General features: G+C 43.0%; 1 protein-coding gene across 3 annotated transcripts in view; it reads right to left on the bottom strand.

The window, feature by feature from the left end:
• Tfap2d (transcription factor AP-2 delta) overlaps positions 1-25930 on the bottom strand; it is a 65826-nt gene extending 39896 nt beyond the window's left edge. The window contains exons 1-5 of one of the 3 annotated variants that reach the window (XM_004649442.3): positions 25853-25930; positions 24207-24704; positions 20660-20720; positions 10342-10507; positions 10036-10154 (exon numbers count right to left, since the gene is read on the bottom strand). In XM_004649442.3, the coding sequence (XP_004649499.1) occupies positions 10036-10154; positions 10342-10507; positions 20660-20720; positions 24207-24704; positions 25853-25891 (883 nt within the window). In that variant the 5' untranslated portion in view covers positions 25892-25930. Of the gene's footprint in view, positions 1-10035; positions 10155-10341; positions 10508-20659; positions 20721-24206; positions 24768-25097; positions 25196-25852 lie in introns of those variants that run through there. The other 2 variants (XM_045157300.1, XM_045157299.1) reach the window with 2 other exon arrangements.
• Between the last annotated feature and the right edge of the window lie 1181 nt (positions 25931-27111).

Raw genomic sequence — 27111 nt, 5'->3', positions numbered from 1 at the left:
GCTGGTGCACCCATTCTCTCTTTCTCTCTGCTTCTTTCTCTGTCTGTTGCTCTCAAATAAATAGGGTTAAGTTTAGAACAACAACAACAACACACACACACCAAAAAAAAAAAAAAAAAAAAATCCTGTAGAGGGCTGGAAAGATGGCTCAACAGTTCAGGCACTTGTCTGTGAAGCCTAATGACTAAGGTTCGATTCCCCACTACTCACATAAAACCAGATGCACAAAGTGGCCCATACATCTGGAATTTATTTGTAGCAATTGGAGGCTCTAGTGTGCCCCTTCTCTCTGTTACTCTTCTTTCTCTATCTCAGCTTTCCAATAAGCAAATAAATAAATATCAAAAAAAAACTGTAGAGAAACTTATTTAGCAATCGTAGGAATGGAGGAGACTTAATTCAAGGTGAAAACAGGTCTACGGATTAGTACCTTTCCTCTAGTCCTTGTTTATACTTTCAGTTCAATCAAGAAATAGCTCAGCAGTGAAACTCTTCACAGTACACACCATGAAAAAAAAAATCAATCTAAATGGAAAATGTGGTTTTAGGTTGCAAACCAGAAACAGTGGGTTCTCAACCTTGTGACAACCAACTGTATATTCCAAGGTGGAACAGTTAATCTCTCTGAACTTCTGTTTTCTCCTGTGAGAGTCATAATCGCCAAAACTTACTGAGCTCCGACTTCCTGCGCACCACCATGCTGCGGGTTCTGCCCACGTTCGGGTGGATCTTCACAACAGTCACGTGAGTAGATATGACAACGACCACTGCTTTATACATGGGGACACTGTCCTCCAGAGAGGGGATGTGACTGCTCCCACAGTGAGCGGTAAAATTGAGGTCAAGCAAGCTTATTCGATGCCAGAAGCCACACTCTTGACTACTGTGCTGCAGTGCTCCAGCCTTTTCAAACCTCCATTCCTTCAGCGCAAAAGCCTTACCGTTTTCAATGTTTCCCTGCTAGACATTTGTGTTTGGTGTAAGGAAACAAGCACAGGCATTAACCTTTATTTGCTGCACCTTTGACACACTGGTGCCAAGTGTTTGATGTGAATGAACTTAATTCTCCAAAAAATACAAAAACCTGCAAGCACTGTCATATCAAGATGGATGCTAAGTCATTAAAAAATTTATTTTAGGGGCTGGAAAGATGTTAAAGCTCAGCTGTTAAAGGTGCTTGCTTGCAAAGCCTTGTGGCCTAGAGTTTGACTCCAAAGCCACACACATAAAGCTGGATGCAGTCAGTGGTAGAAACATTAGAGGTTCCCTTGAAGGGGCCAGAAGCCTTGGAGCTCAATGCACATGCAGGTGAACACATGGGCGTGCATGCGCGCGCACGTGCGCACACACGCACAAATAAAAAAATTAAAAGTAAAAAAAAAAAATCCTTTAAAGGGTGGAGAGATGATTCAACAGTTAAAGATGCTTGCTTGCAAAGCCTACTGGCCCTGGTTTGATTCCCCAGTAACTATGTAAAGCCAGATACATGAAGTGGTACATGCATCTAGAGTTCATTTGCAGTAACAAGAAGCTCTAACGTGTTCTCTCTCTTTCCCTCTGTCTCCCCTTGCAAAGAAATAAAATTACTTTTTAACATGTTTTCTTGCTGGTGTAGTGACACACACCTTTAATACCAGGATTCAAAAGCAGAAGTAGGAGGATCATTGTGAGTTAGAGACCAGCCTAAAACTACAGAGTGAGATTCAGGTCAGCCTGGGCTACAATGAGACCCTCCCTCAAAACAAACAAACAAACAAACACAAAACTTGTAGGGCTAGAGAGATGGCTTAGCAGTTAAAGTGCTTGCCTGTAAAGCCTAAGGACCCAGGTTCAATTCCCCAACACCATTGTAAGCTAAACACACAAAATGGTGTATGCATCTGGAGTTCTTTTACATAGCTAAAGGCCCTGGCACTGTACCCATTCTCTCTCTCTCTCTCTTTCTCTCTCTAAAACAAACAAACAAAATAAATATTAAAAAGTTAAAAGAAATGTTTTCTACTTATATACTTTTAAGTCATTGTTGAGAAGACTGTCTGGCTAGAGACTACATTTTCTAGCGTTCCCCAATATCGTACTTCCAATCCCGTATGGCCTACAGGTGAATGCTCACGGAGTGGCAACGACAGTCACCAGCCTAGCTAGAGGTGTCGGAAAACATGAGAACCCGACTCCCTACCACGACACACTGTCACTCAAGGTATTTATGTCAAGGACCCTGACTAAGCAGTGTTTTCAGTGTCCTGGATGTTGGCTGGTCATGTTACATGAGTTTTTGCCAAAGCTGCAAAACACTGTGATGCTGGCCACCCTGAGAACCTCTGTGAGGAGGGAGCAAGGGTACCCTACATTACTGACTCCTAGCATGCATTTGTACAACCCATTCTGCAAAGATTGTTTTGGAATCAACTGTAAGGAGGTAGTGGTCAGCTACAGAAGTTCTGGGTCCACAGCTAATAAGCAATAAAGCAAAAAGTAGAGCAATAATATCAGCCAACTTCTTTGAATGTTTTCTGTAGAGGATATTTCTACTCCAGAAGAATCTGGAATTACCAGTGTCTCCACAGGCCCGTAAGTGTTTTGAGCTAAGCAACTTTAAATCCCTGTATATGCCAGGAACTGACATCACTCTGTTACTATTGACATTGGGTGGGTAGAGAAGTCAGAGTAATATGTCTAATGGGGAAAAATGAAGAAAAGAAGGCTTATTATAATAAAGAGTTATAAGAAGTTATATCTAATCAATAGTTCATACTTAACCCTCATAGAGGAGAACATATGAGTAAATAGGGAGGAAGATCTCATGAGCTTCTGGAGTCAAAGATTTATGTGCTTGCCCTAGGTTAGATATGCATGTATTATTTGGACATCAAAAGTATATCCATTGCTAAAGCGCCTACCTTTCAAGCAATTTTATCAAGGAAAAACTGATAATCTCTTGCTTTCTTGCCTGTCACACCTTTGTTACTGGGTGTAGTGATATTTGTAATAAGATGTCAGGAGCCATTAAAATATTTGACAAATCGGCTTGAAATAAATCAGTCTTTAAAATATTTTTCTTGCATTTATTTGAGAGAGAGAACAGGCATTCCAGGACCTCTTATTGTTGCGAATAAGCTCCAGATGCATGTGCTTGGTGTATCTGGCTTTACACGGATATGTAGAACTTGAACCCAGGCCATAAGCTTTACAGGCAAGTATCTCTAACTACAGAGCCATCTCCGCAGCCCCGTGTATGTCTTATACATCCCTGAAATAATCTCTAGAAACAAAGACTCTGATGTGTGGAACTGAGAAACATACCAGGATGTAGCAAACCAAGGAATAGCTTAATTTAAGGAATATGGGAACAAATGATGTTAAAAATAATTTAAAACAAAATTGCTGAAAATCCCAAGCCAGCATGTAAACATAAGAACATCATGGCAAAATATAGTATATTACTAACAGGGTTTATTTTTGAAAAGCCAGCATTCTTTGAGTAACTTTAATCTCAAAACCCCATATTCCTTGGTGATTGGATCTTTACAAAGATACTATTCCTCTGCACTGAGCTGAGTGCCAGGCAGGGCTTTAAACTCAGGAATTTGATCTTTATAAGATTTGTTTTTAAGTGTGGCCTGTGACAAATTAGATATTTTCACTCTTCTCAAGTATTGTACCAGAAATATGCAGAGGTGACTGAGCCCATCGGATGCCATCTAGATATCTTACCCTGGCAAGGCTGCTCTGAAAGAGTTGTCAGCATCCACCTTGAGTGCTGTTTCACACCAAGTAAGTAGCCCGTTCCTGGTGATTAAGATGCATACAGGGTCGGGCTGGGGAGATGACTCAGTGGTTAAAGCTTCTTGCTTGCAAAGTCTGACAGCCTGGGTTCCCCAGAGCCACATAAAGCCAGATGTACAAAGTGACAAAGTGGTCCATGCAGTTGAAGTTTATTTGCAATGGCAAGAGGCCCTGGCATCATTCTCTCTCTCCCTACCACTTTCTCTCAATAAATAACTAAATAAAACTTATGAAACCTGTATATAGGGTTAGTGTAGAAAATCCTGGGTTTTAATGTAGATGTCAATAAATCGTTGTAAAAAAAAAAAAACACAGCAGTGTAATTTCCCATAATACTATAGGTTGAAAAGAAAGCTGATGGACCATTTTAGATGGTTAGCAACCCAGTTTAAGAATTTCTGAAAAAAGTAAGAAAAAATATTGGCTATAGCTATAGATATATAGATAGATAGATAGATAGATAGATAGATAGATAGATAGACAGACAGACAGATAGACAGATGATTAGGGAGAAAAAATATTACTCATCAGCATTGGACCCATTTACCAAATGGTGAATATGGTGAAGTTTTGAAGTATAAAATTTTAAAACAAAAACTTTAGTTTCAAACTGGGCATGGTGGTGCATGCCTTTAATCCCAGCACTTGGGAGGCAGAAGTAGGAGGATCACCATGAGTGTGAGGTCACCCTGAGACGACATAGTGAATTCCAGGTCAGCCTGAGCTAGAGTAAAAAAAAAAAAAAAACACTTTAATTCCTAGGCCTGGGGAGATGAATTAGTGGTTATCAGCAATTGATACAAGCAAGAGAGCCTGAGACCATCTGAGTTTAGTTTCCTAGCATCCACATAAATAACCGGTAATGGCCATCAAGTCTGTAACTCCAGTCCTGTGAGGAGCAGAGACTAAAGAATCACTGGGGCTCATACAAGCTATAGCTCCATGTTGGAGAAGATGGCTTAGTGGTTAAGGCATTTGCCTACAAAACCAAAGGAACCTGGTTCAATTCCCCAGGACCCACATAAGCCAGCAAGGAGGCACATGTGTCTGGAGTTCATTTGCTGCAGCTGGAGGTTCAGGTGCACCCAATCTCTCTCCCTCTCTGTCTCTCTCTAATACATTTTTTAAAAAGCTGAAAGTCCAAGATCAGAATGAGAGAGTCCATGTCAATGAAATACACATATGAAATATGTGGGTGAGTGATAGAGGAAGACATTCAATACTCTCCACTGGCCTCCACATACATGCACAAGGGATACATGCATCTCTGCACACAACATACATACACCACACACACATACATGATAGCACACATATTATGCACACACATAAAAATATCAATAGGGGTAGAGAGGTGGCTTAGCCGTTAAGGTACTTGCCTACAAAGCCAAAGGACCCAGGTTCAATTCCCCAGGATCTATATAAGCCAGCTGCACCAGGTGGCACATGCATCAGGAGTCATTGGCAACAGCTGAAAGCCCTAGCACACCCATTCTCTCTGTCTGTCTCTCTCTCTCTGTCTTTGTTTCTCTCTCCCTCTCTACACACACACACACACACACACACACACACACACACACACGCACCCCTCTCTCTCTTTCTCTCAAGTAAATAAATAGAAAGCATACATGTTGTTCACATTCATATCAGGTCATAAAGGATCAATGTTTCCAAAAGGCTTAAAAGAAGCAACAACTACTTTAGTGTCTTGGGAGGCTGATAAATCAGAGCTGGTTTCTTCTTACACTGTGCACACATCCAAAATTGCCTTCAGGGCTTAAAGGGCTGTGAGCCTAGTAAGGAATATTGGAACTGAATCAGCACATTTCACTATCAAGCCAAAGAAACATGTGAATAAAGATATATCGACAGAGTCCTTGACCATGAGGTTTTCTCATGGTCACGATGAAGCCTGCTTCAATCTGCATGGGAGATCTCTGTTCATCTAATTGTAGGATCTCTTCACGTTCTAAATTAGATTTTGAAATAGGAGATCATAAATCTGGACCAACAGTGAGCTGTTACTAAGTTACAAAGAGCATTTAAAAGTACAGAGAAGAGGAACAGGATACCAGAGAACATGGCACACATAGGACAGACTTTGAAACTTATGTGCGTGGGAGGGCAGATTTGAGGGTCACATGCAGAGAGATGAAAGAAGCAAAATATCCATGTTAAGAAACTCTACAGAAGTATGTAAAATTTGACAATAAAAGATTGATTTCTCTATATCACGAAAACTTTAGGGATTTTAAAAACAACCAAGGGGGGCACTGAGGAGATGGCTTAGTGGTTAAAGGCACTTTCTTGCAAAGGCTGACAGAACCAGATTCAATTCTCTAGTACCCATGTAAAGCTAGATGTACAAAGTGGCACATGCATTGGCATTTATTTGTAGCAACAGGAGGACGTGGCAAACCTATTCTCATTCTGTCTCCTCTCTCTTCCTTTGTATCTCTTCTCAAATGAAAAGAAAAGAAACATGGTAAGGGCTGTATAGATGGCTTAGTGGTTAAGGCATTTGCCTGCCAAGTCAAAGGACCTAGGCTCAATTCCCCAGGACCCGTGTTAGCCAAATACACAATTAGGCACATGTATCTGGAGTTCGTTTGCAGTGGCTAGAGACCCTGGAGTGCCCATTTTATCTCTGTCTGTCTCTCTTCCATCTCTTTTTGCTTGCAATAAATAAATAAATAAATAAATAAATAAATAAATAAATAAATATTTTTTTAAAAAAAGAAGAGAGAATGTTTTTAAAACATGGTAAGATGTACCTGGGAAAAATAAACTCTTGTTCCATTAGCTAAGGTCGATGGTTCTGTGTGAGCAGAATCCAGATAAACATTAGGGAAGTTGGGCACTTTTGTTGTAGGAGAAGAATGCCCAAGCAGAGATGGAAAGACCTCAGAGCTCATTAGGATGTCACATATTTGATCTGTAACCCCCATCCCCTTCTTGCACACTACTGGTTTTTACATGGTAATAACACCAGTGATCATGACAGAAACAAGTCAGGATTTATTTGTGGCTCTTTTAAAAATATTTAAAATTTTTATTAATCTAGTTTACTTTGAGAGAGACAGAGAGGCAGACACAGAGAGAGAATGGGCATGCCAGGGCCTTCAGCCACTGCAAACAAACTCCAGATGAATGCAGCATTTAATAAAAATTGTGCGGCTGATGAGAGTGCTTTAGTGGTTAAGGTGCTTGTCTATGAAGCCAAAGGACCTAGACTCAATTCCCCAGGACCCACATAAGCTGGTTGCACAAGGTGGCATATGCATCTTAAGTTGATTTGCAGTGGCTGGAGGCCCTGGTGCGCCCATTCTGTCTTTGTCTGTCTCTTTTTTCTCTGTCTCTCTGCTTGAAAATAAATAATAAAAAATTGTTCTTCCTCCACCTCCCTCCCCCAGCATATATGGGTGGATAATAAGTCAAATCTTTGGACCACAGGTCAGCCTTCATCATCAGCAAAAACAAAACAAGATCTAGAACACAATACAGGATAAGTCACCTTTATCTGTGCGCTTTTGACCACAGTGTTTTGTATTGCTATGTGTTTTCTTTATATTTTAGAATATTTGCATAAAACCTTACCAGTCAAATGCTCCTAACATTAAATTTCAAATACAAAATCATTCAAAAACCTCCAAACATTTGAGTACTTGTTGGAGTTTTAAAAATCTTGGATTTTGCAACTTTTCAGAGTTCAGAATTTTTGGTCAGGGATGCACAACATGTAAGAATAAGATTTATTACCTGTCTGTTGCCAATAGTATTATTATTGTCATTCATTTTTTATTACTAGGGCATGAAGAAGCGATAAATGTTCATGAGGGGTCTTTAAGCAATGCACATCTGTAATTTTAATACTTGGGAGTTAGTGGCAGGAGGATTTATATGGGTTTGAGGCTATACTCGGGTATATAATATGATATATATTAAATATAATAATATAATATGTGACACCTCATCTCAAAACACTAAACCACAAAGCAAACAAACAACAACAAACCAGAACAAAGATAACTTTCAATAGTAAAATCAACAAACAACTTTGCCAAGACAAATATTAAGGATATACTGGGGCTGGAGAGATTGCTTAGAGGTTAGGGCCCTTGCCTGCAAAGCCAAAAGGCCTAGGTTCAATTCCCCAGCACCATGTAAGCCAAGTGCACAAGGTGGTGCATGCATCTGGAGTTGGTTTGCAGTAGCTAGAGATCCTGGCATACCCATTTTTTCTCTATCTACCACTTTCTCTCTGTACATCTCTCAAATAAATAAATAAAAATATTTTTAAAAAGAATGCACTGAGGGCTGGAGAAATGGCTTAGCGGTTAATCACTTGCCTGTGAAGCCTAAGGATGCCGGTACAAGGCTCGACTCCCCAGGACCCAATGTTAGCCAGATGCACAAGGGGGCGCGCCTGTCTGGAGTTCGTTTGCAATGGCTGGAGGCCCTGGTGCGCCCATTCTCTATCTAGCTCTATCTGCCTCTTTCTCTCTCTGTCTGTCTGTCACTCAAAAAGAAAAAAAGAAAGAAAGAAGGAAGGAAGGAAGGAAGGAAGGAAGGAAGGAAGGAAGGAAGGAAGGAAGGAAGGAAGGAAAGAAGGAAAGAAAGAAAGAAAGAAAGAAAGAAAGAAAGAAAGAAAGAAAGAAAGAAAGAAAGAAAGAAATGAATTAACTGTACTAAATCACATATTAAAAAAAAAAAAAAAGAATGCACTGAATAGCCATTTTATTTTCTGGTCTTGTTGTTTGTTGACATAGGTCCCACTATGCAGCCAAGCCAACCACAGACAAGAATTCCTTCTGTAGCCCAGGCTGGTTTCAAACTCACAAACCACTTGCCCTAGTCTCCCTTGTACTGGGCTTACTGATGCGTGCTGCTACAACTAGCTAAGATCACATTAATCCTTTTTTTTAAAAAAAATTATTATTTGTTTGAGAGAGAGGGAGGGAGGGAGGAAGAGAGAGAAGGGGTGCACCAGGGCCTCTAGCCACTGCAAACAAACTCCAGATGCATGTGCCACCTTGTGCAACTGGCTTACTTGGGTTCTGGGGAATGGAACCTGTGTCCTTAGGCTTTGCAGAAAAATGTCTTAACCAGTAAACCATCATCGCCCCACAATAATTTTTTAAAGCTATGCAATAAATGCTAGTTACTTAGATTATGGGATAAAGTCAAGGTGATTATTTTTGTGTTTTCACTGAATAGTCTCTACAGCATCCTAGCAACAAGTTAACTTTTGAAATAATGTTCAGATGAGACTTAGTGTTGAAAAAGACACATACCATTCAAACATAAAAAACAAGAGTATTCAAATTATGGAAGTGTTTTCCTTTGGCATTCAAGAACTCTACCACAGAATTGAAAATATATATATTCTGTAATTCTTTTGTCTTCTTAAAAGGAGATTGTATAAGAATGTGAAAAGTTTGGTATTTTTAAATAAATATTTTGAGAGAGAGAGGTATAGAGAGAGAGAATGGGCGCACCAGGGCCTCTAGCCTCTGCAAACAAACTCCAGATGAATGTGCCACCTTGTTCATCTGGCTTATGTGGGAACTGGGAAATAGAACTTGGATCTTTAGGCTCCACAGGCAAGTGTCTGAACCACTAATCCACCTCTCCAGCTCCAAAAGATTAGTTTTAACAGAAGAAACAAAGAAGAAAGTATAAGATAAAAAGTAATAACCCCTAGGAGTACATTTGTGCCTCTCTTTTTATACTGTTTATCGACCTCTACCTTTTTCCCTCTGACCCAGCTTATCTCCTCAGAAACATCATCATCCTTTATGAATGTCGACAGAATTAGTACAATGAACTTTCAGGTTCAGTATCATGTCTACAATCCTGTGAACTTCTTCTAAGGAATTCTTTATCCTGTGGATCGTGCTATACTGAATTATAATCAACTAGAAGGCTAGAATTGTTCAAACTCTAAAATATTAATAAAATTGACAAGAACACCAGCGTTTTATTGCTGTGATTTAGGAATATTCACAGAAACACATCTCCTATTGTCTTCTCCCCATGACTACCAAGACCAGTAAATTAATTGGTATTCCATGATAGAAATCTTAAGGCAAATCAATCGTCCAAAATTACTTGGAAAATTCACCTGTAACTCTTTAACTGTCTTGCATATGGGTATAAACAAAAGGAAAACAGTATGATTCACTAAGCCTGAATATCAAAAAAATTTCCGACATTCCATCATTTATTCACAGAGTGTAAAGGTCATACCTTCCACTAAGGACGTGAGAAGGGTGACGTTGGCTGCTTTCCGTCTTCCTGCTGGCAAGTTTAAGCCAAGCCTATCCAGTTTCTCTCTCAGACAGCGACCCCCATTCTTGGATTTTGCTCTGTTCAAAAAAATAAAAAATGAAAGTAAAATCTAGGTTAAGATAGCTCACATTTTGAAGGCAATAATGAGAAGTCTTGACCTCAGGAGGAAATACCACATGACATGCACGGTGTAGAGACAGAGGGTTGAGGGCAGTTTCAGCTCAGTTATGAGACACACAGTTCCAGAGAGCAGCTCAGACTTACCTCCTCAAAATGCCTCCCAGCAGTGAAGCATTGAGGCACTCAGGTGGGGAGAGGCGCCTCTTTACCTCAGCAATGGTCACCTTGTATTTGGAAGTAGAGCTGAGAAGAGACAAACGACCAGGCACAGAGCAAAACAAGTCTGTCGGGTTGACCACACAGGTGCCACCTTGGAAGGAAAGTTGCACATATTAGTGACCATGAGAGAAGATGATAACTACATGGTCTTTGGACCACATGGCAACAATTTTGCTTAGGAAACATTCCCATCATCTCAAGAAGCTGCTCTGAAAATGTCCTCCCATATATTGACCAGGACATTGTCCTGTCAATATGACGCCAAAAATGAGTCTGTGTGTATAACAAGTTTTAGACAAAATTGGCATGTTCTGGATCATAGGTGGACTCTCCAGTGTTAATTTTGATATCCCATCAAGAAATACCACAAGAGGGTTGGAGGGGGTTGGCTTAGTGGTTAAGACGTTTGCCTGCAAAGCTAAAGGACCCAGGTTTGATTGCCCAGGACCCATGTTAGCCAGATGCACAAGGTGGCACATGCCTCTGGAGTTTGTTTGCAGTGGCTGGATGCTCTGGTGTGCCCATGCTCTCTCTCTTTCTCTGTCAAATAAATAAAAATCTTTAAAAGAAAATACCACAAGAAACTAAAAGACCAAACTCTTAAGAGTTAAGTCCACCAAAATTAGGTGTTATTGATCTATGGTTGTATCTTTATGTGTGCACAGACTTGTGCACAGAGAGAAAGAGAGAAAAGAAAGAGAAAATGAGAGAGAGAATGGATCCATACTTTTATGAAGGAATGGAGAAGAGGGGAAAAAAGATAAAAAAGAGGAAGAAAAATGGGGAGAAGAATACTGTCCAAACTCCTTTTACTGGATGTGTGATGCACAAAGTGCAGTGCTGCCTTTCTGGGAAAGAGCTTGTTAGAAATGCGGCGTCTCTGATCCAGCCCTGGCCTGTTTGATTCAGAACCCACATTGTAACAAGATCCCCCCGGGTGGTACACGTACCCATTAAAGTTTGAGGAGCACTGCGCTGTGACACACAGCTTGCTTCCCAGGTAGTCCCACCATCTTTTACTAAGAAGCTTTTACTTCATGCTGTCTCTAGGCAGTCAGTTCCCTGGGCACGTCACAAGTAAACAACCTGGATGGGTTGAGGAGGGGACTCAAACTTGCAAAAGGATTCCAGAGCTGGGAGGAAAGAACATTTCAAAGGGTCCCAACCCTGTAAAGTTTGGGTTTCCTCCTAGCTTCTGTACAGTCCTTCAAATTTCTCTTGAGGATGTTGACGAAAGTCTCTCTCCATAAACATCCAGATCCTATGGAGATGCCTGAATACCTTCCCTATCTATTCTAGAGTGAGACAGAATTGTCAGAAAGTCAGGATGAACTCTTCAGGCAGGATGTTAGGGCCTGTAGACAAATTCCTCACAATTTCGATTATGAAACTGAAAATCCTTTTCTTGGAGTCAGATGTGTGAATAAAACCACAGGAAACTAAAAATCACCTTCTTTAGGAGTCAGAAACACAAATCACCTTTGCTCTGTCTGCTTTGCATTCCTACAGAATTTTAGAAGCCAGACTTGGTGGTGCATTTCTTTAATCCCAGCAGAGGTAGGTGAATCACTGTGAGTTCAAGGCCACCCTGAGACTACATAGTGAATTCCTGATTAGCCTGGGCTACAGTGAAACCCTACCTCAGAAGTCCACTCCCCCCGACAAAAATAATGACCGTCAGTGTTTTTTTTTTATTTTTTTTTATTATTTATTTGAGAGCAACAGACACAGAGAGAAAGATAGATAGAGGGAGAGAGAGAGAATGGGCACGCCAGGGCCTCCAGCCTCTGCAAACGAACTCCAGACACGTGCGCCCCCTTGTGCATCTGGCTAACGTGGGACCTGGGGAACCGAGCCTCAAACTGGGGTCCTTAGGCTTCACAGGCAAGCGCTTAACTGCTAAGCCATCTCTCCAGCCCAATGTGTTTTAAAGCTAATTAATAAAAATAATTTCCCCCATATTTTTGAGCATATGTCTAATGATTCACTTTCATTAATACTTTCACTTTATACTTAGAGATGCACAAGCATATTTAACAAAAAGATAAAGTGACTTTTCAAAAGTTGAAAAAAAAGCAGGTTTCAACAAATCTGGATTTTAAGATCCTACTGTGAGGATCATAACCTGATTGTTTTAGGATTTATATCAGTCTGAAGAAAAAGATTAGCCATGATAAAAAGAAATGCCTGGACTGGAGAGATGATTCAGCAGTTAAGGTGTTTGCCAAATGACCCGGATTCAACTTCCCAGGACCCATGTAAGCCAGGTGTACAATGTGAGTCATGCATCTGGAGTTCATTTGCAGCAGCTAGAGGCCCTGGCACACCCATGCCCATTCTCTCTCTCTCTCTCTCTCTCTCTCTCTCCTTTCCTCCCTCCCTCTCTCAAATAAATAAATAAAACTAAAAATAAATGCCCATACCCGGAAATTAAAAGGGGTTTCTACGCATAGTCAGCATGAACCCTAAGTACATTTATATGTTCTTTACATTGCTCATCTTTGTCTTGAACAGTAACCAGCACATTGTTGAAAAAAAAAAAAAACAGTAATCGCATTGAATTGGTATCAAGTTTATGATGATTAAAAGAACAAAAGCATTCAAGCATATGTATAGTATTTTTGTTCTGGCTACTAAGTTAGAAGAAGTATGCAACTTTACATAAACTTTTCCCATGTTTAGTAATCTTCAATAGGTTAGAAAGTTAACTTAGGGAGAAAGAGATGTTTCTCATTTTTGAAAAAGGACTTAAATTGCCTTCGCCTTTACTTGACAGCTACCTGCTTTTAGCAAGGTGAATCCCATGAGCTGCCAGGCAGATGCTCCCCGAGACACCACTGAATCCACTAACCCTGTGTGAGTCCCTGGACTCTGAACCCATTGCTCTCACACCCAGGTTGGATTTCTGGCTTATACTCAAATAAGCATGTATTAGGTAAGTTATACAGAATGCATACTATGAGTATGATTAATGCACACACAAGTTGCCTCAAGGATTTATTTTGTATTCAGTATTGCCCATCCACTCTAGAGTCTTTTATTTTTTATGTCACAGCATCTTTAAAGGGAATTTCTGTTGCTTTGATACTTGGCATTGCTGCAGCCTTGGGGAACTCTCTCATTCTGGCTAAAGAGATGGCAACTTGTAGAGGGAAACCTGATATCTTTCTTCCCAGTGGCTTACCTGATAGAAAAAATAATGTCATTGTACCTAAAGTTTTGCATTTGTAATGGAGGGAGTTGGACCTCTCTAAGGGAACCCAGGCAATCATGAGAATGTGAAGGAAAGGCATGAGAGTCCTTCAGCAAGCCATCTCCAGAGGGTAACTCCAGTATTCTCAGCCCGGGGGGCCTCGTGGCACTTGTGAAGCCGGTCAGCTCTCACTCACATCGAATGATGTTCATTGTTTATTTTTTATTTAATATCTGATTTTTATTTATGAGAGAGAGAGACCAATAGAGAGTGACAGAATGGTCACTCCAGGCTCTCTAGTCACTGTAAAATCAACTCCACAGTCATGTGTCATCTTGTGCATCTGGATTACATGAGTCATAGTGAATTGAACCTGGGTCCTTCGGCTTTGCAGGGCACCAGTGTAACCACTAAGCCTTCGTTGATTCTTTAGCCCTCCCATTAAGGATGACTTTTGGTGCCAGACTCAGAGCACTTATTCAGTATTTTTCTGCAATTCCTCCTTTTGTTTTATTGGGAGGGGCGGATGGGGAAGATGTCCACTCATAAAGAAGTGGTATTTCCATGGAGGTCATTGTTTTTAAATTTGGAGAGAAGACTTCCTGTTTCTAGTGAGGCTGTGAGTTCTAATGAGAAGCTAAGGTGACAAAGTAACAGTGGAGAGTTGTCTACTCATGCCAGAGCTGGCATGGTGGCACATGACTTTAATCTCAGCACTCAGGAGGCAGAGGTAGGAGGCAGTGTGAGTTTGAAGCCAGCCTGGGACTACAGATTGAGTTCCAGGTCAGCCTGGGCTAGAGTGACACCCTACCTTGAAATAAAAACGGAAGAATGATCGGCTCAGGGTCACCGGTCTAGGACCTGGTTTCTGTAAAAGGTTCAGGTTTGCCAAAGCAACCAAATAGCCAATCCATCCAGGCATAGAATACTTGGGTGTCTAATTGTCAAAACCCGCCATCTACACTTTTCTTGACCAGCTAAGGATATTCCCCTCCCCATGTTTGCAAGACGCGGATTGGTTGAGAAAGAAGGGGGCTACAATAGGAATTCGGCCTACTGGTATCCCATTGGACCATCTCAAGTAGCAATTATTCCCGTGAATCCGTGCTGTGTTCATCTCCCCAGTAGGTGATGTGTAGGCAATGTGTAAGAAACATTACGGCGCTAGGTTTTCGGTGCACTAAACACAGGTACCCGACACCACCACCGTAAGAGCAACCACCATGTCACAGGGTACCAACGCCCGAGCTGTACAAATACTAAGGCATAGCTCACGTTGCAAATACGAATGGCCACGCCAAGCGTTAAGTACGGCTGGTCATCCCAGGCTTGCGGGGGGGGGGGGGGAGAAAAAGAAAAAAACAAAAACAAAAAACCACGGTTGCAGTGGTCTCCAAAGAGCTGTGGCTCCCTGGACGCCCTAAAACTGCTTCTGAGCCACTTGCTAAGTCTCTGCACCTCCTCGCTAAGCACACAAGCAGCTGTGGCAAGTGCCTCCTCACCCCCACGGCTCCCCAGGTGCGATCAATACTTCCTGGCTTTTCAGGCTGAGCTACTGTAAAGCCGCCGCGCCGCCCCCCCCCCCCATTCCGCCCTGCCTTGGTGTTGACATAATTAGACCAAATCTTGGGAGCAAAATAAATGCTCTGTTCGCCTTACAGCCAAACAGATGTTTACAATTCAAATGAAAGAAATACAAACGGCAGGGATTTTTTTTTTCTCTCCCCTTCTTCATCTCCAGTGATGTCTCCTTGTTGTTTTTGTTTTTTTTTTAACTTTTTTTCTTCCTGACACATTAAAAATATGTAAGCGGTTACAAGAATTTCCTGCCCGTTTGTTTTGTGCCTGCATTTCTTGGAGGTGTGTTTTGTGAGCTAGGTGTGGTAGGGTCTTTCTGAGCTGCCTCCTCAAGACTCTCCCTTCCCCGCCTTCCTACTCCTCCTCCTCTTCCTCTCCCCAACCCCCACTTCCCCCCTTCCCCGCCACACACTCCCGCCCCAATACTAGCAGATATTAATTGTATTCAAATACCAAAGAGGTGGGGACCTAATTGCCATCAAGCAGGCCTTTGGTGGAGTGTCAGCGAATCCAGGGAGAGCTGCGCTCTTACAGGTAAAAAGGGAATGAGGTGGATAAACGAGAGCGCGCAGGTGCAGGGTCCCAGAAGAACAAAAGGGGTGGCTATTCACTGTGGGACGGGAGCTGTTGCCAAACTGCGCTGAGTGGGACCCAGCCGAGTGTGCCAAACGATGAAACCCTTTTCTCCAATCCAGGGGCTCCAGTGGCTTCGGTGGGGGAAAGGGAGGGAATTCCGAGCACTAAAAAAATTACCTAGGCAGCAGTAGACGATAGGAAAGTCCCTCCCTCCCCAGGGATGAACCGTCCCAGAATCCACCCTTCTGCATGCTTTGCTGCCGAGTCTCAAAGGTTGCGTTTCAAACCTGAGGTGTCTGCGCTTGAGGCTTAAGAAGCTAAGGTGAAGCTTCAAGCTTCTCTCTCTCTCTCTCTCTCTCTCTCTCTCTCTCTCTCTCTCTCTCTCTCTCTCTCTGTTAACATCAACCCACAAAGAATGAAGAAAGCAAAGAGGTGTTTCAGGTGGCCAGTCTTTGGTCCGACTGCTAACAGAGGAGGACGAACTAGACTCCCTGCCCTTCTCCAATTTACCCCTTCTCCAATTTACCCCTTCTCCAATTTACCCCTTCTCCAATTATATACCCCTTCCCGCAACTGCCACCGAGGCTTAAGGCCCTCGCGCACCCCAAAGAAGCAAGGTAAGGCGCAACCTTTTGCCCGAGCCGCTGCAAGGGTAGCGACAACAAGAAGGGACATTTCCCTCCCACCCATTATTGGCAGGCAGACAGGGCTATTGAAGGCAGACCTACATTTCAAGGAACCTGTGTTAAAAAAAAAAAATTAAATCAGATCAGACCAGCGATGTTTCTACCTCAGTCCAAATGCCTCCGCCTTGGCGAGCCAGTCACTTCTAAGCCATCTGACACATTCCAGCTCGCTTAAAACGTGCAGAGTTCAAATCATACTAATTCCCCCAAAATGTTTTGATTCAAAGTAGTTTGTATTTTGTGTAGCCACGGGCAATCGGGGAAGGCTCTTGCCAGCCAGTGGCCGGCCGGTTCCCTCTCTGCGTGGCCCAGAGGCTACGGCAGTATTTAAGCTTCGAAAATTAGCCTGGGGCTGCAAGGCAGAATGATCACAAAGCGAAACAAGGGCGCTTCCCCTTCCACTTTTTTTCATCCTCCGCCTCATCTCTCTCTCCCTCTCTCTCTCCTCTTCTCTCTCTCCCTTTCATTTACCATTCCGATTTTCATAAAAGAGACTAAGGCCAAAATGTCACTTTCTACCCGCATATGGGAAGGCTGTGTCTTTTCATGTCACCTGCCTGTTCATCTGAAGGCCACCCCCCCACCCACTGCACCTCTAGCCCCCCATCACGATTTGAGTTTGGATCCATTTATTATCAGTCACCGTCATGGTCACCATCAACAATGTTCTTATTATTAAATGTTCAGAGCGAGAAATAAAGGGGCCTGTCTTACAAAGGGGAGGGGCTTCAGAAGACTCAAGAGTCCAAAAGAGTGGACTATCCTTTTTTCTTTCTTTCTTCTATTTTTTTTTTTTTTAATGAGTAGAAACATAGGCGACTCCTGTAAACAGAAGCCTCATTTCTTCAAGAGATACCTTTTGAAACCCAGTATCTGAATATTCAACGAAGGCAAAGCTCCACTCTGTGCGTACAACATTAATATGATCTCTGCAGAATTTGCTACTCGGAAATATTAACATATCAAAGCCAACGCCCGAGGCGAAAGAAGCTATCGATACGCGAGCGCAGGGTAAAGTAAAGATTATTGGTTGTGATGGTTGGAGTGGCGGAGCTGCGGGCAAAATCCGCGCACACCATTAACCAAGAGTGAGCGCAGGGAACTGCGCGCCTGTGAGGCTGGGGCAAATATTTTATCTAGGTGGTAATTACCTTGCTGCTGCCTCCCCAAACACGTATCTTTTGGCAATCAGGCTTTCATTGACTGGGGGGGGGGGGGCAAATAAAGTGTAAATGACACTTAACAAAGTAAGTCAGATGAATGACATTTTGTTCTTTACTACTTACTCCAAGGGGCCAAAATTAAAGAATAACTTATTATCCTCAATCTTTCTACCCTGACTGCAAACCAGGTCCACTTCTCCCTACCAGATGCATGTGAGTACATTGGCAAGTAGCTTTTCTGGAGGAAAACACCAGAGGGATGTATTTTTGGAGAGTGGAAGCTATTTTGTTCTCCCATGGTTAAGTTCTGGGTATCACTAGAAATGTAAATTTATCTAAGTAAACACACATACACAGAGGTGAGGTGGGAGGGGGAGAAAGTTGAGCTTGCAAAGAAACAATACTTTATTTGGAGCTACAAATCTGTCAGACATGGACTGGAGAGGAGCAGACATTGGTCATCTAAATTGTTGGGTCATTTGGGCATTAGTAGAGCATGGGATGGAGGAAGAGCAGACCACTGAAATTAAATGTCCGACTTTTGATGAACAAAGGTGACCTGAACTGATGATTTTCCAGAGTCCTTTGACCAGCTGCACTGCTGACATTCTGACAAGCCCCCCACCCCATACAGCCCCAGGTATTTGAAGTGCCTAAGTAAAAATGGTGAGGCCTAAGATGAGGGGTGGTGCACCTGTGCTGACAAAATATACACCCCTGTGAAGGTGACCCGTCTCTGCTCTCCACTTATACATTATGAGCATTGATAGGTGCAGAGTAAACAGATGTGTGGAAACACACCTTCTCTCCAGGGCCCAGAATGTTTTGATTTTTTCCCCTCTAAGGCACATGGACACGGAATGAACTCCCCATTTACATTGTGGATTCCCGAGAAGTGGGGTTACTTGTTTTCTCAAACAATACATAAGCCCCAATTCCTACCTCCTTCTTCTTTGGAAAGATATGTTCTACCTAATCAGTATTTAAACTTAAAATTATTTTTATGCCTTTTTGAAGGAATTAATGGAGAAGAAGGTGGTAATGAACAGGGAAGGGTTCGGTGAGGGTATGTGGAGGAATGAGATCAAAATTCATACATGTATGAAAGTGTCAGAAATGGGAAAAAATAACCTTTTGAAATATTTTCTTTTTTGGTAAATCGTGGAACAATACACACTGAGTTGTGTAAGAACACCACCACTTCTTAAGGAGCCCCATTTCTGTGGGCTGTGATAAGAGCGCACCTCTCGGCAAATGAAAGGGTGATATCTACCTAAATATCTCCCTAAAAAAATTCAACAGATTTCACCGTCGTGTCCTGTCAGGTTCCCGCCTTTGGCCCAGAATTGCCATTCAGTTAGCCATCGTGAGATCAAATGTGATTTTCAGGCAATGGGAAAGGTGATCTGGAATGCGCGCGCTACCGCCGCGCAAGCTCCCAGGGCCAGCAGCCGCTAAATTCTCTCATTAGTGAGTGGCGCTGTCCTTCAGCACCACGACCCTCTCCGTGCGCCCTGAGCGCCCGGCTTTCCCTTCCCAAACTGTTCCCAGTCAGCACGTCTCACCTGGACTTCTTGGCACGGTGTACACTTTACCTTCTTAACAGCATATATATTTAATTTTAATATCCATCAGTTTGGGCTCTCTTTTATGTCATTTCATTATGACTTAGTAGTGTGGCCTGACTAGAAACCATACTGTAATACTCATTTTAAATATCTACGTAAAACAATATCCGTGGATGGAGGGGGTGAAAAAACAGTTTTGAAGTCTTAAATGTGTGAAGCAACTGAACTGAATAGCTCGTTTAAATGCAAAATAAATTCCAAATACACGCTGCAACTTCCAGGTTCTAAAAGCAAAGCACCTTTTGTTTATTTTTCTCCGAAATTTATCTGTTGACATTGGATATCGGGTTGTAAAATCTTTGACTTAAGCAAAAATGTAATCCACTATTTTTGGTTGGTACACTTGTCTCTCCAGAAAAGCAAAACATTTTTTTTTTTTGGCATGGGGCGGGGGGAAATAATTTTGAAAGAAACTAAAGGAGCTAAGGGACATTATTTGCTACCACCAGAAGTTTAGTGATTTGCTTACTAATACAACTGTGGTGCCAGGGTAGGCATTAGTCTTGGTGAATAAGCCATGTCTTATTAATTCGTATGAAGTTGGGGTAACAGCTGGTCCCTCTAGCCACGTGTGCTCCCCGGGTTACTCAGCGTGCTAGAAAAAAATAAACTTCAGAGGCCCCATGTACAGTTAAGCAGGGAAGCCAGCAAAATCTGCACTGCCTTGAGGCCCTGTGAATGTCATAGTTCAAAACCTTTTGTCAAAATGGAACATCTGAGATACAGCCCCCTTCAGTGCTTCTGCTGAAAGCAACAGCCCTCTCCTCTCGCCTTCACCCCTCCCCACCTTCCAATTCCATGGGCAACTCTGGATTCAGATGTTTCCCTCAACAGATGGGAACAAGAAAGCTTTATCCGTACACTTAACACTACCTCCTCCTCCCACCCTCCCCTAAAGAAAGAAATGTTCTGGACATTTAGAAAAATAAGGCAGCTACACTATTGGTGACTCATTAGCCTCCCCTAAGGCCTCAATGATGTAGCCCGTTCACAGAATCCCTCAAGGCCCCTAGCTAACACCATCACCTCAGACACCCTGGCTTTGGCTGGCACATTGGGACTGAAAAAAAAAAAAAAAAAAAAAGACCAGAAATTCTGCGTGAGGATGTGATATTAGTGAGGGAGAAAGGGGTGTGAAAAGTTTTGTTTTGTATTTTGTGGGGTTTTTTTTTTCCAGTAATTTTCTCTCTAACTTTGATTCTGTCAGTATTCTGTCTGTAGGTAAAAGCAGATAACTAGTAGCATAAGTGCCCTGCATTGAAACCTCTATGGAGAGGAAAAAATAAAATAAAATAATCAACATAGCTATGCTCTATGGACTTGGAGTGACTGATTAAAGAAACCTGATGTTTAGAGTCATTGCCAGATCTTCAAAACAGTTATGAGAAGAATGTTCAGAATCAAGACATTCTCACTTACCTCTTCTTATCACTCCACCTTGGCCATTGAGAACAATCCCACATTGAGCTTCCACTGAACCCTTAATCAGAAAAGAACGAAAGAAGATGAAATCATTCAAATCGGATAGGTATGGCCTTGTAGATGGAATATTTCAGACTAGCCCATCCCTGACCTCCATCTTGGGAAACAGTCCCAGAGGTAAACTCTGGGCTGAGACAAGCATGACAGCCAACACACTTTTAAGAAAACATTTCAAGAAAAGACTACAATCTAAAAGTTGCATAAATCTTAATGTATGTATTATACATCAATGTACAATATTTCACTTCAAAGCGCTGGAGTGCCTTTCATTTTGGCAAAAGAGAATGGGAAGCCCTTTGGGTCCCCACCAAGGCCCATAGCATATGCAGAGATGGAGTTCAGCCGTTTCTGATTGGAGAAGACTACACCTTGAGCATTGGGTCTGGGGCTGTGGGCTCCTTGAAGACTCAAAGGACATGTTTCACAGGGGATGCCCAAGATCTCTTAGAGCAATTCTCTTTTGCCCCAAATGTAGGAGCATCCTATGATCCTGCCCAAAATGGACCTTGTGGAGGCAACACTTTCATGTCTACTCACCACAACACATCATCAGGCTCCTAATGGATTGGGGATCACATGAACTACAGCAGTGGCAATGGTTTGCTGATTTCTGATTCCGAAAATTATAAATTTCTCTCTGTGTCTGTGTTTCTTTTTCCCCTTCTGATTTGAAATGTGTTAAAAGCTCATTTTCCTTTACAAACAAACGAGGTATTGGACATGAAAGAGGCCTTGAAGGGTGTTAACCTACCCAACAGCCCGTGAAGAGTTAAGTAAATGCGGAGGGAGTCGGTGCATAATAAAAACCCACTTTACAAAACAACCTTTACAGCCCTGGCTCCCTTTGCCTCCCCATTTTCACCATATTGAGGCAGGCCTGTAAGACCCCCCCCCCCTTTTTCAACCTCCTCACCAGCTCTTTCTTATTTTAAATGTTCTGCCTTAAAGTGATTATCAAATCAATATGAAAAAAAAAACTTGGAGACTGAGCATAAATTAAAGCGGTGATGGGAAAAGGTGTGACAGTTTCCTTTGTTGGCCATAGCAAATCTTTTTAGGGGACTCAAAGATGGAACTGAAGCCACAAGACTGTTTGCATCTGTTAGGCAGACTTAGACTGCCCTCCAAACTATTGGACTTTCACTTAAAATTCTGTGCAGGGAAAAGTATATTTACATTTGTTGCATTTGAAATGAGGCATATGCTGATGAATGTTTGTAAAAGGAAGAAATAAAAGGAGAGAGGCAGGTTTTCCCCACACACTCCCCCCTCATTTCTTGTTTTAAATGTAGCTATTGACTCTTCCATTCTCCCAACTAGGTCCCTAAGAGTGCAAATATATATATTAGCTTGCCAGATTTACAAACTTGTGTCCTTGGATTCATATGTGTTATATATACATTTATATGCACATGCACATATACATATATGGATATAGCTAGGTAAGCATATGCGAATATCATACACCACACTCTTTCATCTATTGTCCTGGAGTGTTTCCTTCCTCGGCATGGGTAATGTTACCCCAGCATGACTAATAAAAGAAAAAGGGAGAATAAATGTGTAAAGAAAAACATAGGCTGAAGAAAAGGATTCAAAATATCTTCAGTGTAGAAGGTAAGGGGCATGCTCCAAAACTCTCCAAGGAAGGGAACCAATTTCCCTGCCACCCTGTGGTGCGCTGTTAAGATGTTTATTTCCTAGAAGAAACAAATCTAACTCTCACTTAACAAACTTTTTTTTTTAACCCTCATAAGTAAAGCATGTTGTTTGGTCGGATGACATTGCATAAATGGCCGGTTGAATGGCACTAAGTCGAAAATTGGATAAACTACGGTGTCCTTTTGCACAGGATTCTCTCTTTGTCTCCTGCTTGCAAATGTTCTAATCCCCTCTTTTGAAAAATGCCCGGCTTTGTGCCTCGCACAGAAAAAAAATTTGTACAGATACAAAAAAATCAGCAGCAGACGTGGCTATTAAAAGGAGTAAATAGGTTTTAGTTGAGCTAAGCACTGAATGGCAGATTTTTAACCCCCTCGGGACACAAGGGGGATCCTTGTGAAAAATGTAAAAATGTCCTCGGCGTATAAAAGTGTTTTGTGAATGTAAGTGTGGAAAGTCAAGATTTAAGAAGCGAAATCTTTTTTCCTTGAGTGACTGTGGCCCTTTGTTAGAGCTGTAAGGGGTTTCATCTTTAGTTAAAAACCATCACTTGCTCAGAGGTAAAGCAGGGGGAAAGATTTTCTGTGCGCAACAAGAGACCTCTTACTTCTCCAAGTTGTGCTTTTTGGAGTGTCTTCCGCATTCATCCGGAAAACCTGAGGATGACCGGCTTTGAGCAGACATAAACGGAGGGACTCACTGGCAGAGCCGTTCTTGCCGCTGAAAGAAGCTGCTTTATCTGGACCCTCTGCACATCTGTGCTCTCCTTGATTTGAAATATTCACATGACAATGCAATTGCATAATTAAGATTCTATTGTTGGCAACTAATGTGCAAAAATGTGTTGCGGAAGTAGGAAAGCGAGGTTCTGATTGAACGCTAGCCTCCACGGTGTCCAATTTCCTTGCACCCCTCCCCTTTCTTTCTTCCTTTCTTTTCTTCACGTCCTCCTTTCCTTCCTTTTGTCTGTCCTTTTCTCCTCTTGTCCTGCTTCCTTCATCTCCTCATTCCTGCCGTAATAAGGAATTGCATTTTATTTGCGTAAGAGAGAATGGGCTGAGGAGAGAGGGAAAATACAGAGAGAACGTGTGGAGCTGGGCTGTGGGCTTGGGCTCCCATCAGGCAGAGAGCAGCGCGGTGCTGGCCCGGCACTCTGGCCAAGTGAACTGTGCGTATTCTTCCACTGGGACTGACTTTCCAGATTTTTTCTTTTTCTTTTTTTTTGGTGGCTCCTTGTTTTACACAACAATCTGAAATGTTTGGTGAAACTTTTGCTCAAGCTTGAGGTTGAAATAATTTGGGGGGGGGTGAGGGTGGGAATAAACAAGCTTACCCCCGCCCCCACTTATAATAAGATCTCCAAAAAGCTCAGTTGGAGACGGAAACCTTGAAATGCGAGTGTAGATTCTCCCAAAATAGGGAGACAGGGCGCGCTAGGTCATCAACTTTATCAGGTCTTCAGTCAGAGCCCAGTAGTTTCACCCACTGCTGCCCCCCCCCCCCCCACCCCGACTGTTACCAACCCACCCTCTGTGGGTCCGAAAAGTGGATTCACAAGAGAGGTCTGTGATGATTGATGGCAGGTAGGGGCCGCAGCTCGCTGGACTACAGGCCCAATGAGAAGAACAGAATGGACACCCTCCTCTTCTAATTTGATAACTTTCCCTAAGTGGTGTGTGTGTGTTAGAGGAAGACAGAGAGAGAAAGCGAGAGAGAGAGAGAGAGAGAGGCGGGGGGGACTTAGAGTCAGTATTAATGGAGTGGGAGGGGGGAGGGCAAAAGAGGGGAGGGCGCAGAAAAATTTCGCCGCATGCTTATTTACCTGCAAGTCGTCTGCTCCGGCGGCGGCCAGCCCCAGGCTGGGCCCTGGCAGGAGCCTTTGATCTGGGTGCATCCCATACTGTGAGCCGTGGCTCATGAGGGACAGGTCGTGGCGGCGGTAGGCATCGAGGCAGCCCAGCTCCCGCCTCTGCTCGTCCAGGCAGGAGGACTTAAGCGCCCGCGCATTGTGCAGGTTAATAAAGTCGGCGGGCTCCCCGTGGTGAATCTGCTGGTAATACTGTTGCGAATGGTGCAGCGGGTTCAGAGAGTAGGCGTCGGGGGTGACGGCCGGGTGGCTGTGCTGAAACTCGTAATGGAAGGACTGGTGGTGGAGCGGGGTGTACTGGTGGTTAGTGGAGAAGTAGGGGGACGCAAACTCGGTGCCGGTGGTGGAGTAAGTTAAAGGAGAGGAGGAGGAATAGGCGACGGTGGAATTGGCTACGGACTCCAGACAGCCAAGCTGCATCAAACGGTAGCTGTTTGATCCGTCGTGACGTATCTGGAAGGAAGAGGGGGAAAAGGGAGAGCAGAAAAACTTGAGGTTTGTCATTTTGCAACCAAGGCGCTGCTCTCCCGCAGCCAGGAGCGAACTCTGGCTGTCTATGGGGAGCCGAGGCACTGGGGCTCAGGCCAGAGCCTCCCGGGCGGGCGGGCGGGCGCAGTGGGCGCCTTTGCCAAAGGAGCGGTGCGGAACAGTGGGGCTGGGGGGGCGGTGGGAGGCCTCGTCCTCGCAGTCTGGAGAGCGGGGGAGGGGGGAAATCCCCCACCCCTATCTATATAGGTGCGGGCGACATCACACACGTGCACACACCGATATACGCGCGCGCGCGCGCGCGCGCGCACACACACACACACACACACACACACACACACACACACACGAGACACTCACAGCCCCTTCTCAACTTGTGCCCGGAGCCTGGCGTTGGAACCCGGTTTGCCAGTGACTCCCCGAGAGCGCCGGGACCGGAAAGAGAGCAGAGAGTGCCAGCCTGCGCCCTCGCCACACAGTCAGACCCAACATTGAAATTCTCCGTGCTTGGCCTTGGCTGAGATGTTCGGCCAGGGAGGCTCAAAAAAAAAAAAAAAAATCCTTCGTATATAGATGTATCTAAAAATCCGGTCTGTGCGCATCGTTCGCCCCGTTAACTTCCTTAACCGCTTGCGGAAGGAAATGCGACACCCACCCTTCCCTCGAATAAGCCCATTTCCCAAAGCCTGAATCCCCCATCCCCCTTGTCCACCTGCCGCCCCTCATCAGTCCGTTTTCCTGGCGTTTCTGAGAAACCCTTTTCTGTCTCTATCTCTTTCTCCTTACCCCCCCTCCTTATTATTAGGATTATGTTTCTCCCTCATTATGGCAAATGTTCCATAACGTGGTGGAGAGTTGCCCTCCCAGCCGACAGATGTCATAACGAACTTTCTCCCTTTCCCTTCCTTAACTTCCCCCCGAAAGCCAGATTATAATTAAACGTAACGGTCCGATATAGATTAGAGAGAGGGGAAGCTGCCACCGCCACCACCACCGCCGCTGCCACACACACACACACACACACGCACACGCGCACACACACACTCACACACGCGCGCGCGCGCTCAAAAAAAAAAGAAAGAAAGAAAGAAAGAAAAAAGAAAAAGTAATAATACCTCGGCATCGTGGACTAGTCCCGGAAAGGTAGTTGACATGTTGGGTTTCTCCAAAAGCTTACGGTGCAATTTCCCCCTCCAAAAAAAGAATCAGGGAGGAAAAAAAAAATCCAAACTTCTTGTATTTTCCAATTTTTTTAAGGGAAAAAAATTGTTCTATAGATAGAGATCTAAATTGTAATGGTTTTGCCCGGATCAGATAGCTCCTTGCCTCATACCCACTTAAAAACCTGTAGGAACAAAATTTTCCCTCTGCACAAAAGCGGCTCCCTGGAACAGATTTTGTACTTGCTGAGTATTTCTTTGGCTGATGTCGTAGGTCCCTTGGTAATATAGAAGTTTTGAAAATTAAGCATCAGCACTGAGAACTGGGAGGACAATAGGCAGAAGAGATTTATCCCAGGAGACAAGGAATAAATATTGTATCTTCGCCTAATAAGGAACTGGAGGTTCTTTCAACATTTTTATCCATTTTTCCCCAACCTTTATCATGCTTTTCTATACGGACTGAGGTGGGGACTCATCTATGCCGAGAGCACTGGCACACATTTTATTGCAAAGATAGAAAACTAGCCCCAATGTGTATATGTTACAGATAGAAATATATATTAATTAAACCTTGCTTTTACAGGACTATGTGTTCATTCCTATTGGTCCCACTCCTTGGATACTGAAAGCTGATTTTTTCCCCCCAGCAAGTATCCAAATCAATTTTGCCCAGATTGGGGTAGTTGCTTTTGCCTAAGTGAAAACAATACTGTTCTCTCCATATTTACATGGAATTTTGGGTTATTTTTCCCCTTTTGAAAGGTAATGCCAGGTGGTAGCTTACATTTTTCAGCAGCTTTTAAAACAAATAACCATGATGGACAGTCTTAAGTTTTCATCCTAAAGAAGTGCTATAACTGCTAATGAATTTAGGGAAGGCACAAGAATAAAGATGTGTGACAAGATTCTACATTTAGGTAAATGTCTTTCACTCTTCAACCCAACCCTTTTTCTTCTTCTTTTTTTTTTTTTTTTTTTTGTATTTTCAATTCTCTCGCTACTTTTTATAAACAGTGCTTGATGGGGGTGGGTGGGAGATAGGTGTGGACGATTTAATAATGGTATCAGGTATTTGAATACAATTACTACACAAAAACCCTTAAAAGCTTAGAAGTTATAATTTAAAAGAGAGGACAGGAAGGACACAGCACAGACATCTACCTCCATTTCTTTGGTGGATTCCATGACTTTCAAACAGTTTTAGAGTTTTG

Source organism: Jaculus jaculus, chromosome 8 (genome assembly GCF_020740685.1).
Source record: "Jaculus jaculus isolate mJacJac1 chromosome 8, mJacJac1.mat.Y.cur, whole genome shotgun sequence".
In the NCBI taxonomy this organism is placed as follows: domain Eukaryota; kingdom Metazoa; phylum Chordata; class Mammalia; order Rodentia; family Dipodidae; genus Jaculus; species Jaculus jaculus.
The sequence above is the reverse complement of the archived record's forward strand: the minus strand, read 5'-3'. Positions and strand labels throughout refer to the sequence as shown.